The sequence below is a fragment of the Procambarus clarkii genome, chromosome 51 (assembly GCF_040958095.1).
Source record: "Procambarus clarkii isolate CNS0578487 chromosome 51, FALCON_Pclarkii_2.0, whole genome shotgun sequence".
Taxonomy (NCBI): Eukaryota; Metazoa; Arthropoda; class Malacostraca; order Decapoda; family Cambaridae; genus Procambarus; species Procambarus clarkii.
In genome coordinates, this window is record NC_091200.1 from 8,403,066 (window position 1) to 8,416,968 (window position 13,903).

Sequence of the window (13,903 nt, forward strand, 5' to 3'; positions counted from 1 at the left end):
CTGAAATAGAGGGAATACAGAGAACATACTCAATAAAGCTCCTAAATTATTGGGATTGTCTCAAAGCTCTCCAAATGTACTCATTAGAAAAAAGACAAGAGAGATATCAAATAATATACATGTAGAAGCAGCTGGAAGGCCAGGTACTAAATCTACACAGTAAAATAACAACATACTGGAGTGAACGATATGGAAGAAGATGCAGAATAGAACCAGTGAAGAGCAAGGGTGCCATAGGCACAAACAGAGAACACTGTATAAACATCAGAGGTCCACGGTTGTTCAACATCCTCCCAGCGAAAATGAGAAATATTGCTGGAACAACCGTGGACATCTTCAAGAGAAAACTAGATCATTTTCTCCAAGGATTGCCAGACCAACCGGGCTGTGGTGGATATGTGGGCCTGCATGCTGCTCCAAGCAACAGCTTAGTGGACCAAATTCACAAGTCAAGCCTGGCCTCAGGCCGGGCTTGGGGAGTAGAAGAACTTCGAGAACCCCCCTTCAAGCAGGTTAAGACATGCAAACATTATGCAAATTTATGTTGATATTTATGTGCAAAAGTAAAATAATAAACATTAATTAAAGTTGATGTACATACATTCTTTCCAGTGCTTATGAAAGGTAGTGGCGGCAGTCCTGGACAGCATCAACAGAACCAGCCATCGCATCAACCCCGCAACATGCCCCCTCCTGCTGTGCCTAACCTCAACATACCACCCCCAAGCATGGTGACACATTACCAACCCCCACCCAACATGTCTCAGATCCCAGGCCAAGGACCATCTACTCAAGATGTCATAATGAAATTACTACAAGTTCAGCAGCAGCAGCAGCAGCAGCAGCAGCAACAGCAGCAGCAGCAGCAGCAACAAAAGAGACAGCAGCAGCTACTGCAACAGGTGGGGTTTTTGTGTTTACTCATCAAGAATACAGGCAGCTCTTAATTTGTGAGGAGTTACATTGCTTTAAAATCAATGTATAGGTACAACATACAGTGGAAACTCTGAATATTGACCTGTATGGGAGCAGATCCTATTCAATACAGCAGGACTTGTCATACAGAATGTTGTACCCAAATTACACCCTCATTTGGCATATTCAATTCATTAGATAAGTAATTTAATGTCTTGAGGTATTATAATCGGTCTATTCCTCCCCCTTGTTTCTGGATGTTTTGTTTAGTTCATGACACATGTATGAAGCACAAGGATAGGGTACAGCAGCTCAAGTGCATTTGACTATTTATTACATAAAATAGACTTAACAAGTACATAAGTATCTAATTGTCTACTTCCAAAAATATAGGGAAAAGATATCTTTATCCTTACCCGGCTACACTAACCAGGTTGCCATTGAATGTGGTCATTTTCTAGATCCTAATTGGTTTATACCCTGGATATTTAACTAGTCTACACATTGAACCCTAACTGTTTCACATGACATAGTATTGTACTAACATATTAACCCCCTAACCTAGAACCCTTTTAAGTCCACCCCATAGGTTATTCTGTAATTACTCCTTAAAAACAAACACACAAACACACACACACACACACACACCAAAGTTTAGGCCAAAGCTAGAATATGCAGCGGTTGTGTGGTGCCCATATCTTTAGAAGCACATCAACAAACTGGAAAAGGTGCAAAGACATACTAGTAACTGGCTCCCAGAACTGAAGGGCAAGAGCTACAAGGAGAGGTTAGAGAGGTGTGTTGGTGTGTGTGTGTGTGTAATTACCTAAGTGTAATTACTTAATTGTAGTTACAGGATGAGAGCTACGCTCGTGGTGTCCCATCTTCCCAACACTGTCATATAACGCTTTGAAACTACATATTTCACAAAACTTGACATACATCTCATTTACTTTGCCCTAACAGCAAGTTTTTCCAGTCAATTTCTTTAAACAAATGTCTGAGTTCCCCATAATGACCTTTCCTGAAATCAGGCTTTTCAACTGCTTCAACCTCATTTTCTTCCAAATTATAAAGCATAGCATACTGTATTCCCAATAAGACATCGTCACTTTTACCTGAGGGAGGGAGGTACTGAATGTCAAATATCTCTTCCTCTTTCCTGGTAAATATCAAATCCAGTATGGAGGGAACATCCCCTTCCCTCATCCTCATAGCTTGTGTAACATGTTGAAACATGAATGTTTCTAGGATAAGGTTTACGAATCTACAAATCGAAAATCATCCGTTCTAGCTTCATATGCCTCCCAGTCTGTGGATTTAAGTTGAAGTCCCCGACTACCAACAGTCGTGATCTACCTTTATCAGCTTTGACTATAATTTCTCTCATTATTGTTATAAGACCCTCTCGTATATTATCTAGCTCCTCCTTTGTCCATGTGTTGCTTGGTGGTGGACTATATGCATTTATGATCGTTAGTTTATCATCCTGATTGCATATCTCTAGTGCTATTATGTAAACTTCTCGGGGATTGGCAATTATTATTTTATTTATCTTTAGGTGTTCTTTCACCAGCACAGCAACGCCACCGCCTTTCCTAATTTTTCTGTCCCGTCTCCAGACCGAGTAGCCTCTTGGGAATATGACCATTTAAAATATCATCTTCAAGTTTTGTCTCCGAGTGCAACAATGTCTGGTGTCTGCAGCTGTATTACATCACTTAACTCCAGTATCTTTGATCACACTCCATCTATGTTGGTGTATGCAATTTTCAGGAACTTGTTCCCCCTCTCCTTATTCTTCACTCCCACTCTCTCTAATCCTTTTGTTGGTTTGCCTTTATGTACCACTTTATTGGTTTGCCTACCCCTATCACTTTGTAGAAAAAAGAATTGATTTCTTCATTCCTGCTCTCATTTAAACGTTTTGCCTCGGTGAGGCAAAACTACAATTAAGTAATTACTACAATTAAGTAATTACACTTAGGTAATTACACACACACACCGACACACCTCTCTAACCTCTCCTCGTAGCTCTCGCCCTTCAGTTCTGGGAGCCACTTAGTAGTATGTCTTTGCACCTTTTCCAGTTTGTTGATGTGCTTCTTAAGATATGCTTCTTAAGATTTCCTTAAGATATGCTGCCCATATCTTAAGAAGCACATCAACAAACTGGAAAAGGTGCAAAGACATGCTACTAAGTGGCTCCCAGAACTGAATATGAACAGATGATGATGATGATGGTAATAAAGAATACTGTACAGAAATATTTGTACTATGCTGTACATTTAAAAATATTCCCTCTCACTGGAAAGTTGTGTAACCACCTTTCCCTCTAAAAAGATCAATATTGTTCAATATGCAGTGTAATTCCAGTACTGTATTTGCATTAATAGTTAGTGGTGCACATGTGATAGTTGGCTATTGTAGCATTAAATTATTGTTCATTAACATTTAATATTGACAGGGAAACACTGGTACATTCCCACAGTCACTGTATGAAAACGTCATGGAAAGCATCGACTTGGGGCAAAATTCTGCCACAACAAACTCGGTAACTGGTGCCTGTTTATTGAATGGCAAGCACAGTAAATTCAGTAGCAGCCATAATCTGCCTTTACCAAACGACGAAGATTAAATAAACCAAAGAATGACTCAATAAATGAGGATTTATGAAGTCTAAGAAGCACCCTTTAAAACCAAGCAGATCACCCTAACCAGAGGCTAGAGGGATCAGAGGGGGGATTACCCTGATTGCATGTTGAATTATATATTAAAGATTACAGTAGTTTTATTTCATATAAGTGTGTTGTTTTGACTAAATTTTAAATTGTTTTAATGCGTTAAAATTTCTTAAATTTAATAGCAACAGCAACTTGACCCAATTAAACAACTTATGGGTGGTCTTGGTCGTATGAGTGTTACTCCTTCACCACAACCTCCAGACACGGTTCTGCGTGATGCTATCTTGAGGCCAGATGTGCAGAGTCTGTTGCAGGGTAAGTTCATCTTGTGTATCTCACACTATATTAATATACCCTCTTCTCTCTCATTAAATCTGGGGACCAAAAATATCTTTTTAGGTTAATATCCTCAACCCTTGGACACTTAAGCCTAAACTGTATTTATTGGTTTGTGTGTGAAATTAGATTGATTTAAGTATTTTGTTTAGGCTGTATGAATTACAAAACAAGTTAAAGTATCAAAATTACATACACCACATTATAGTCTCTAGATTCAATACTTATTGAGAGATTAATCTAAATATTGTTTGTGTTGCAGAAATGTCTGCCAGATCAGAGATCAACTACCTTAGTTTCAGTGGTCGTCCATGTAGTTACATGAATTATTAGAAGTGACGGTTACTGTTGTCTAAGAACATTATTATTCAGTGATCAATGTAATCCAAAGTATTGTATCTAATTGCTCATCACTGTTCTGTGCATGCATTTTAAATTGCTTTAAGGTTACTAGAAAATAATTTTATTTATTAATTTGTGGATTCAGGAGTGGCTAATGGGCATGTGACTGCTGGTCAGTTGTTAAACCAGTTAAAGAGTGGGTCAGTAACACCTGCTCAACGAGATGCAATTTCTACAGTCCTCAAGTTTCTAAAGGGACAGCATTCACAGCCCCTTATTCCACATCGCACCACCCTTACTCCATCTCCAACTCCTCAGGTAAGATGTCTTCAAGGTTCTTTTAACACCAGTCTGCTTGAACAAAGTAGAATTGGGGAAAAATTTATCAATGGATGATGACTAGAAATGTCAAAAGCTATTTACTTTAACTCTTTCCTGACCCAGCACGCGAGGCTGGGTCAGGCAAAGTCACACACTAAAATGTGTGTACTCTTTTCAGTTTTATCACCTCAATTTGCGTGTTAAGTCGTTCATTTTGGTATCAATTTGTTCACAATAGAACGCTCTAAAGGGATGTATGTATATAAGGACAAATGAAACAACATTTCAACATTACCAATACCATAAGAATAAAGTACAGTCATGTGAAAAAACTGGCTTTTTATCATTATTTATACTAGTTATTTGTTCCCGACATTATTTGTTACTCTATATCATTTGTTTTTGTCTTGCTTCCATCACATATGTGTTCGTAACACAATATCACATGTATAAAAAAATGAATAAACATGTCTGTACTTACCACCTAATGAAGTTCGTAGAGCATGAGTTGAGCATTAGGTTTAACCACTACATCTGCTCAAGCAAAAATGTTTTCTGAAGTTTCTCAACTCATGTTTTATAGGTGGAGTGGATGGTAAGCAAGCATTACTGCTTATCCACCCAGTATGTCCTCGTGCGATGGTACAAGCCAGAGCATGGTGCAACACACAGTGCCACACCACACGACTTGCACTTATACTTGATGTCCTTCCTTTTACCAGACTTGTAGCAGATATGACACTTCAGACCTTTCTCGAGGTGAAGAAGGGAACAGTGGCCGCCTCACACCTGATGGTCAGGGGGGATGCAACGTTGTCGCCAGTAGATTTACTCTCATCATCTTGTACATAACTAGCATGTATGATGATGACATTTTGGAAAGGTCACTTCTTATACTCGGTTCAACAGCGACCAAATTATTAGTTCGTGGAACTGGAGCAATGAGAGTTTCTTTTTATCAGTTGTGTAGTACTTGTATAACACAAAAGCATTATGGATAGCCGTTTGCAGAAAGTAGACTGCGATTTTCTTCCTCCACTTGTGACATTTCCGTGTGAAATGATTTGATCATTTGGTTGAAGTGATCAACTCCTCTCATGTAGTTATTGTAGGCACAGATTGCCCTTGGTTTGTTCACAATGACCTGTTGCACTGAAGATGTTCCGTCACATTTGCGTACTCGTTTCCTTCGTTCCACTTGTGTATCTGCATTGTGGCAAGTTGTCATGAGTGAAACAACTCCCTTATCTTTCCACAAGATTATAAAAGTATTGTGCTTACGTCTGAATACAGTTTTATCTACTGGCAGTTTACCCTTTGCCTGTAACTGAAGATCTTTTGGTGTACCACGCTGCAATCTGAGAGTACCACAGGTGTATACACTTTGATCAAGCAGCTTCTCACAAAGTTGAAATACATTATAGTAGTTATCCATATATATATAAATGGTAACCTTTGTTCTTCAGTGGTTCAATCAACCCCATAACTGTTTTAATTGTTGTCTTCCCAATTCTTGCATACACTTCAAAATCATAGATGTAACCAGAATGCGATTCAGGCAGCATGTACAGTTTTACTCAATACTTTTCAGGTTTATTTGGATTATAAACCTTGAAAGCTAGATGGCCCCTCCATGACATTGTACCTTCATCTAAACACAGATTTTTCTGAGGAATGTATAATGTTTTGCATTTGTTAGATATTTCATTATTGTTCTAACTTTTATTAGTCTGTCTTGATTGTCTTTGGGAATGTCATTTTTGTTATAAGTATGAAAATACTTTGCAATCGTTACATATCGTTTCGCAGTTATAAATGTATTGAACGAAGGTACTTGCCACAATTTAGCTGTTTGCCAGTGCATAGTCATTTCTGGCATCTTCACAATGGTCATCAACATTGTCAGTCCCAAATATGTCAAGCTGTTTTACACACTTCATCCCACTTATTGTGTTGTTAGAAGCATTGGACATGTTTTGTGATGAATACACGTTGGTTTCATACACCATATATTTCAGCCAATCTCGCATAATAAATGTAGTAACTGTAAAAATTCCAGAGGGGTGTTTGGTACTGGTACAGTTAAGCCTGATGTTCCAGTAAAACTGTCTACAAATGGTGGTGGTGTCAGTAGACCAGGCTTCACCAAAACTTGTGCATGGGGTACGTGCGGTACGAGTTCTAATAGCAAGGCCTGCACGGGTGGCTGTATAATCACCACCACCACCACCACCACTCCCCTCACTTTCAGTTTCATCCTCACCTGCCGCTTGTTCCAATCGCCTCACTATCTACAGCACTGTCACTTTCGGCACTTTCAAAATCAAGATCAGAAAATTCGTCTATTGAAGCCTTGAATTTTGTTGTGTGTGTGTTTTGCTGTTCTGTACTTTTGGCGAACACTACTGAGCTTTTACCTCAGACGTGTTTCTTTCCCTACTATTGTCATGGACTGGCTCTATCCTTGATTACTATCAATCTTGGAATAAATATAATGTTTATAAAGACACTAATAAATATATAGCTGAGGAAAGATAACCAAAACGGGCACACGTTTTTGAGCAAGGGGAAGCCGCAGCGGTCACGAGCATGAACACACTATCAATAGGCCTACAGTGTGGGTGGCGGTGCCATGATGCCATATGGTACATCACAGAAAATGGAAAAATGTTGGTGCACTTTTAAAACGGGTCCAATAGTGACGGGGGGGAAAAATTGATTTTTAACTAATATTTAGGATGCAGTGTATGTCCTCGCCTGGACTGAGTATATTCATATCTGGACGCATTATGCGTTATTGGCCAGGCAAAGTGTAAGTTAGGGGCCACTTAAGAAGGGAAAAGATATAATTTGAGAGGGATTGGATCTGGTTTCAAGTCCTGGCCATGGATGATTGACTAGGTGCCAGTCCATCACTGTTCGCCTCTGTTCACATAGCAGTAATTGGGTACCTGGTTGTAATTTGCGGGTCATGTTCCAGGGAAAATAGTGGGAAGGGAAAGCTTTGTCTGCTGACAGAAGTCGGTAGCAGTCTGTTCCTGTACTAGCCTGTGGAGAAAAAAAAATTGAAACAGAAAAAAAGAGAGGTTGATTAATTAAAGCTATTCAGATGAAGTCACAATAACATGGCTGAAAAGTGTTGACAAACCACACACTAGAAATTAGAGACGATGACTTTTCAGTCCGTCCTGGACCATTGTTAAGTCGATTTCGACCACAACGAAATGTCATCGTCTGTTCAGTTTTTAGTGTGGTTTGGTCAACAAATTTAAAGCTATCTCATAATGGTAGGCTATTGAGAAATTGGTATGAAATATTTTACCAATATTATAATGAGTGGGAACAGACAATGACTAGGAATACTTTGGATCAATTCCTAGTCATACACAAAAACATCCAGTGCATTACTGACCCATTTGTTCACTGAATTATTGTTTTACTAATAAAGTAGTAGTTTGTAATTTCTGGAATGAGGTTCCTCATTCCCAGAAAGCAAACATCACCTTTTGTCTAATACTGTAGATACTTAACCCTTTGTCTATATACGGTCTGCTCAGTAATCAGAATCATAAGGGACCTACCTCCATTCGAATTAACCAAATTTCGTGCCAGGAACGTCCAAAAATTTAAAAAATCGGCAATTTTTTTTTTTTTATTGCAACCTACATAATTTATATTTCCACATGTAAACTCTTGCTGTTTACCCAGTTACTTCGGTCGTTTACTTGAAAACTGTGTGCATAACCCTTTAACCTGAATTCCTATTACTAGTAGTCAGAAAGTTGAGAAAACTCTTAAACCATATTAAATTGGGTTATTGTTCAGAACACCAAGCTCTTACGGTAATTACGTGTAGTACAATAAGAAAAACCATTTATCATTCAATATGTAATTTTAAAATTCATTAACATGATATTCTAAGCAAAGTTTTCCCAAGGCATAGAATACAAATATAAACATTAAAATAATCCATAAATATTTTTTTAATAAAGAATATTTTAGATGGAAAAATAATGAAAATTAGTTTAACCTTTTTTCTTGATTGACTCAGTGGCTTCCCTCAGCTTTAGCTACTGACACCATTGGGCTGCTCTGGATACACAAGAGCTCTTCTGACTTTCTCCACCCACCCACTGGGGTAAACAATATTTCAGACCAACTTGTTTGCTCATAAGGGTTGGAAGCAAAGATCAACCCACCACCTAGGCGATTCTAGTGACTGTAACCTGCCTTTTAGCATTCGATGGTTCTTCCTGGCAGTCTCTCCAGATTCAGTGTCAGGTCTCCGGTTGAGAGTTGAGCAGTGTGTTCCTCTGGTCTCAGGTGAGAGGTGGTCAGAACTTTGGAAGTGTCCTAGTATGACCTTAGTTTTTAGTTTACCTGCTTTAAGGTTAATCTCTTCCAGAGGGTCATGACTTTAAGGTGAGGAAAGTGTTATTTCCACACTCTTGTCTTGGTTTATGCCTTTTTGGCTCCTAATTGCATTTCCAAATGCCTTTGTCCATTTGGGTGTTCTTGGACTTAAGTTATTCACTTTGTCTGCACGTTAAAGGGCCCAAATCAAGCTAACTCCTGAACATAGTTATTAAATTTGTATTTCTTTGATATATACTGTAGCTTTAAATCGTAAGCATGGTTACTCGAACCTTTAAGAAAAGTTAAACGGTATAAAAATAACAAAAAATTTAATTCCAATGTTTTACAAATATCTTTGAATAGTCTTTTTTTTGGTTTCATGAGAAAGAATCAAGTATACGGTATATACAACCCATCCTCCTGTTTTGATAGTAACTATTGTGACGGTCGTTGGAAGTTACAAATTCGTATGTACAGTACTTAACATTTAGATGATAGTATACTGACTAGTAAGGAATTTTTAAAATAAATGAAGCTAAAAAACAGACCTAAATTTTCCTAGGCTTAGTATAACACACAGCTTAAGGTCCCAGATATTGTTGCATTAACAGAGGTGAAACTTGAAGAAAATATTTTAAGTGAGGTTGTATTCCCAATGGAGTTACTCGGTTTGGAGATGTGACAGGGAAAACTAGGAAGGGGGGAGTAGTAGTTGTGCTGGTGAAAGAACACCTAAAGGTAAGAGTTAGTACTTGATAACCTTCGAGATATTGATATGGCACTGCAGGTCTGGAATCAGGATGATAAACTGGTAATTTTAAATGCCTACAGTCCACCAGCAAGCAACATATGGACAAAGGAAGAACTTGAGGACAAATGAGAGGGCAACATAATGGTGATGAGAAATAGTACAAGCAGATAAAGATGAATCACGACTGTTGGTACTGGGGGACTTCAACTTTAAAGCAATAGACTGGGAGGCCTACGAAGCAAGAACAGAGGACATTTGGATAGGCAGATTTGTAAACCTCGTTCTGGAGACATTCATGTATCAACACGGCAAGCAGGCCACAAGAATGAGGGAAGGGGATGTTCTATCAGTACTGGATCTAATATTCACCAGGAAAGAAGAAGAAATACACTATTTGCCATCCAGTACCTTCCTCCCTTGGGAAAAAGTGATCATGTCCTGTAGGACATTAACCCTTAAACCGCACAAATATATATATATATATGCTTTCAGTGACAAAACCAAAACCGCCCATGTCATATATATATGATTTCGTGTCAAGCGCTATAATTTAAATGCCCCGCCTGGGATAGGGGCAGCTATAGTGCAGCCACGACCGATAGTTACCTGATGCCACCTAGAAAAAAAATCCAGGCCAACATTCATGGGTGTGAGAGCTTCAGTATTGAGCTAGCTACCAAGGCTGACGCACGCAGCATGAGCTCACAGCACCGCTGTTCAGCTTGTGACCACAGCATCGCCTACAAATGCCATAATATATATGTTCATGCTATTATTTAGCGATGATAGTATTACAGAAGACCCCTAACTATGATAAAATTGACCAGGATTCTGATAATAGCAGGATTGTGGTGATATTTAGCGCTGTACTCCATGGAGGGAGGAGTAATGCTGTGGGAGGGAAGGAGGGCGGTGGTGTCGTCTTCTGACTGTGTGTGGCCACCTTTTATTGACTGCACTCACCATACCAGCTTAGTGGTTCGCTATGGTGAACACAAATGTAGGTACTTATATATAACGTGTGTGTAGAGTGTAATAACAGCAATAGGAGTAGGTTGGAAGCTGCCATTTTGGTGAGGGAGGTGTGTCGTCTGCACGACTTACCATGTCGTTTACTGGTGGCCACTATGGTCTTTGGGCACCATACCAGCTTATTTGTACAGGTATGGTGAATAAAACGGGTAAATACTTGTATCTAATGTGTGTATATAGCGTAATAACACCACAAACAGTATTGTTGGAGGAGAAATTTTAGTGCGTCTGGCCTTGAGGGTGGCCGCCACCAGCTGACTGTGTGTGTAGCTATGTCTTTGTGCCTTTACTCACCATACAAGCTTAGATGTACAGTTATGGTGAACAAAACGTGTAAATACTTAACATCTGTGTATAGTGAATAAATGCAAAAACAGTATTGTGGGAGGAAAATGAGGGCGAGTGAGGTGTTGAGGGAGGGAGGGAGTGGCAGCGAGTGGCTGGCTGGTGTGTGGCGGTCACTCCTCGTTGCATTTTGACTCACAATACCAACTTAGTGGTTTGTTATGGTGAGCAAAACATGCAGATACTTATATATATAGTGTAATAACAGCAAAACTATTTGTTGATTGTTTTATGAACATAATTGAATCGCTAATATGCACACCATAAATTTGAGTACAGTGATGGTTCACACATTTTATTATATAAATATATCACAATTCACTGTATTGAATAATATTACTGCCAAAAAAAAATAAGAAAAAATCACACATTGAAATAATTAGGTAATATATTTGTGGTAACTGCCACCTGACAGCTCGAGCAGAGTAGACCTCGTCTGGCGAAGGCTCTGTCAACACCCCTTTTTTTGCCAGACTTCTCTACCCTATTGCAGCTAAAATATGCCACCTACGATTTTTTTTGTTATTTTTTCCTTGATCATGGAACAAAAATGAACACTTTTCTGTGGGGAGCCCCTATAGCTCCCTGCAGCTTATCGGGCTAATGTATGTTATATTAGACCGGGACATTAACTAAGGAGTTCAGACCTACCAGGGACCAGTGCCAGATCCTGGCCCCTTCAGAGAGGTTTCAGGGAGCAATGGCCCTGGAAAACCCCCTTGTGGTTGGGGTTTTTCTTATCTGCCATTGACCGGGGTTAGGCACCCAGGAAGGTAGGCATAACAAAACAAACCCCACATGGTAAATTACTAAAACAAAAAAACGAACAGAGAGGTAGAAACTCCCTACAATCCCAAGGAAACAAGCAAACATCACACTTTACTGCCGCGCCGATCGTCTGTGCAGCCCTCCCTGCCCCGAGACAGGAGCCCTGGACCTATCGCGCTGGCTGCCCAGCATCAGTTTGGAAGCTAAGCTTCAACCAACGCGAAAAAAACGCCAACCGGTGGAAGGGAGGGTTGCCAGAGAGCCCCCCACCCAGAAAATGGCGTTTCATTACATTCAACGCTGGTTTTCTGTGGGGAGCCCATACGGCTCCCTGGAGCTTCATACCCAAAGAGAAGGAAAAGAAAGGGCTGACCCAGGAGGCGGCTGCCACAAACTCCGCAACGCGAAGCAGAGACAACAGGCTGCAACCTGCGACCCAAGGCAACAAGAACGCACAGGAGCAGACTCGCATAAAGAATGGGCGGCCAAGAACTTGTGCGACCCTCAAATCCCTGCGCCCGAAATGAGCCCTAGACGTCACCAACACAGCAGCAAAAGCTGCAAACATCCGAACAGCACGGGCACAAGGACAGACCGCAGGCTGGAAGACTTAAAAACTCTGCGGACGGCCTGGGAGACCTGAGCTTTTGGGACGCAGGTGACGTCTAAAATTCAAATGTTAAAAATTATAGTTTTTTATCCTTTCTTTATGGGATTGGTTTTAAAGTGTGTGCCAACGTCTTCCCATTCTATTGCAAACTGAGATGAAAATTGAGTTGAGAAACTTGAAAAGAGTAAATACATTTGTGAGAGGGTGTGCCAATGGGTGCTCGCTCATGGATAATGCTTAGCCGACTTTTGGCTTTGCTGCAGGTGGGGCTTGCCAGGCTTTGGACCTTGTATGCATATATCCCTGTAAGGAATTCTATTGCGAACAAACCGATACTAAAATGCAGGACATAGCACGAGAATTGAGGTGACAAAAGTGAAAAGGGTATACACGTTTTATTGCTCTTGTGCGCTCATGGGCAACGCTTGGCCAATTTCTGGGTATGGTGTGGGTGACATGCTGGGTTTTTGGACCTTATATGCATATACTCCTGTAGGGAATTCTATTGCGACCTTTTTGATACCAAAATGAATGACATACAACAAAAATTGAGGTGATAAAACTGAAGAGAGTATACACATTTCAGTGTTTCCGCATGCTCACGGGAAACACCCAGGCCACCTTGAGGGTAATCTGGCGTGCGCATGCCCAGAACGTGAAAGTGTTAATGGATAGTTTTGAGTTTAGTATTTAACGCAAAGATTTCTTTGTGAATATTTTGAGTTTTTATGGCTCTTTTGACCTTTACCTCAATTTACTACACTGAGGTAAAGGTCAAAGCTCAACCTTTAACATGACATTCAGCTTTGCTGTCTGAGGTGGGGACAGGATTCTAGTCCCTGCTGCTGGTATACAAGATACTAGTTTGCCTAATTCAACAAAATATGACTTCATATGCTTTCAGCTTTTGTCGTGAAGATAGTTTATTTAGCTTTACCTGAACTTTCTGGATAGTTTTACTCGATTATGATGTTGATCGTACCATTCTTCTCTCGCCTTTTACCCTCAGTATCATTGATATGTTGACATTCCATGTCTTTGGCTGGATTTCCTTAACCTTGATGATTTTTTGTAACTCAAACTTTGTTCCTGCCATTAAATTCACTATTGAAAGGGGAATCAATGAAGCTTTACTGTTTTTAGATACAATGGTTTGTAAACAAGATGAAATATTCATTTTAGAGAGAACCAACTGAAGTGTTTTCATATATGCATTTATTTATTTATTGTTTTCAAACTGGCCATTAGGGGTTAAATATTAAGAGCCTTCTTTAATGTTTTTGAAGTTTTTATGTATCTAAAGTACCAAACTTATTGACGAGGAAACATGAAAGATCTTTGTGATTACTTTCAATTAGTGATTATCAGAGTATGTTATAGCCACAGGTTTTAAGTAGGCTAGGACAACATTTTATAATCCTAGCCTTAGTGTACTTTTGTACA

At 39.6% G+C, this 13,903-nt stretch overlaps 1 protein-coding gene across 20 annotated transcripts in view; it reads left to right on the forward strand.

Moving 5' to 3' along the window:
- LOC123774611 (eukaryotic translation initiation factor 4E transporter) overlaps positions 1-13,903 on the forward strand; it is a 177,153-nt gene that overhangs the window by 106,013 nt on the left and 57,237 nt on the right. For all 20 annotated transcript variants that reach the window (XR_011222652.1, XM_069303922.1, XM_069303921.1 and 17 more), the window contains 3 exons: positions 613-902; positions 3,782-3,914; positions 4,423-4,595. Coding sequence is in view for 19 of the 20 variants with exons in the window: in XM_069303922.1 (XP_069160023.1) it covers positions 613-902; positions 3,782-3,914; positions 4,423-4,595 (596 nt within the window). In the remaining variant the exon portion in view is untranslated. The remainder of the gene's footprint in view (positions 1-612; positions 903-3,781; positions 3,915-4,422; positions 4,596-13,903) is intronic.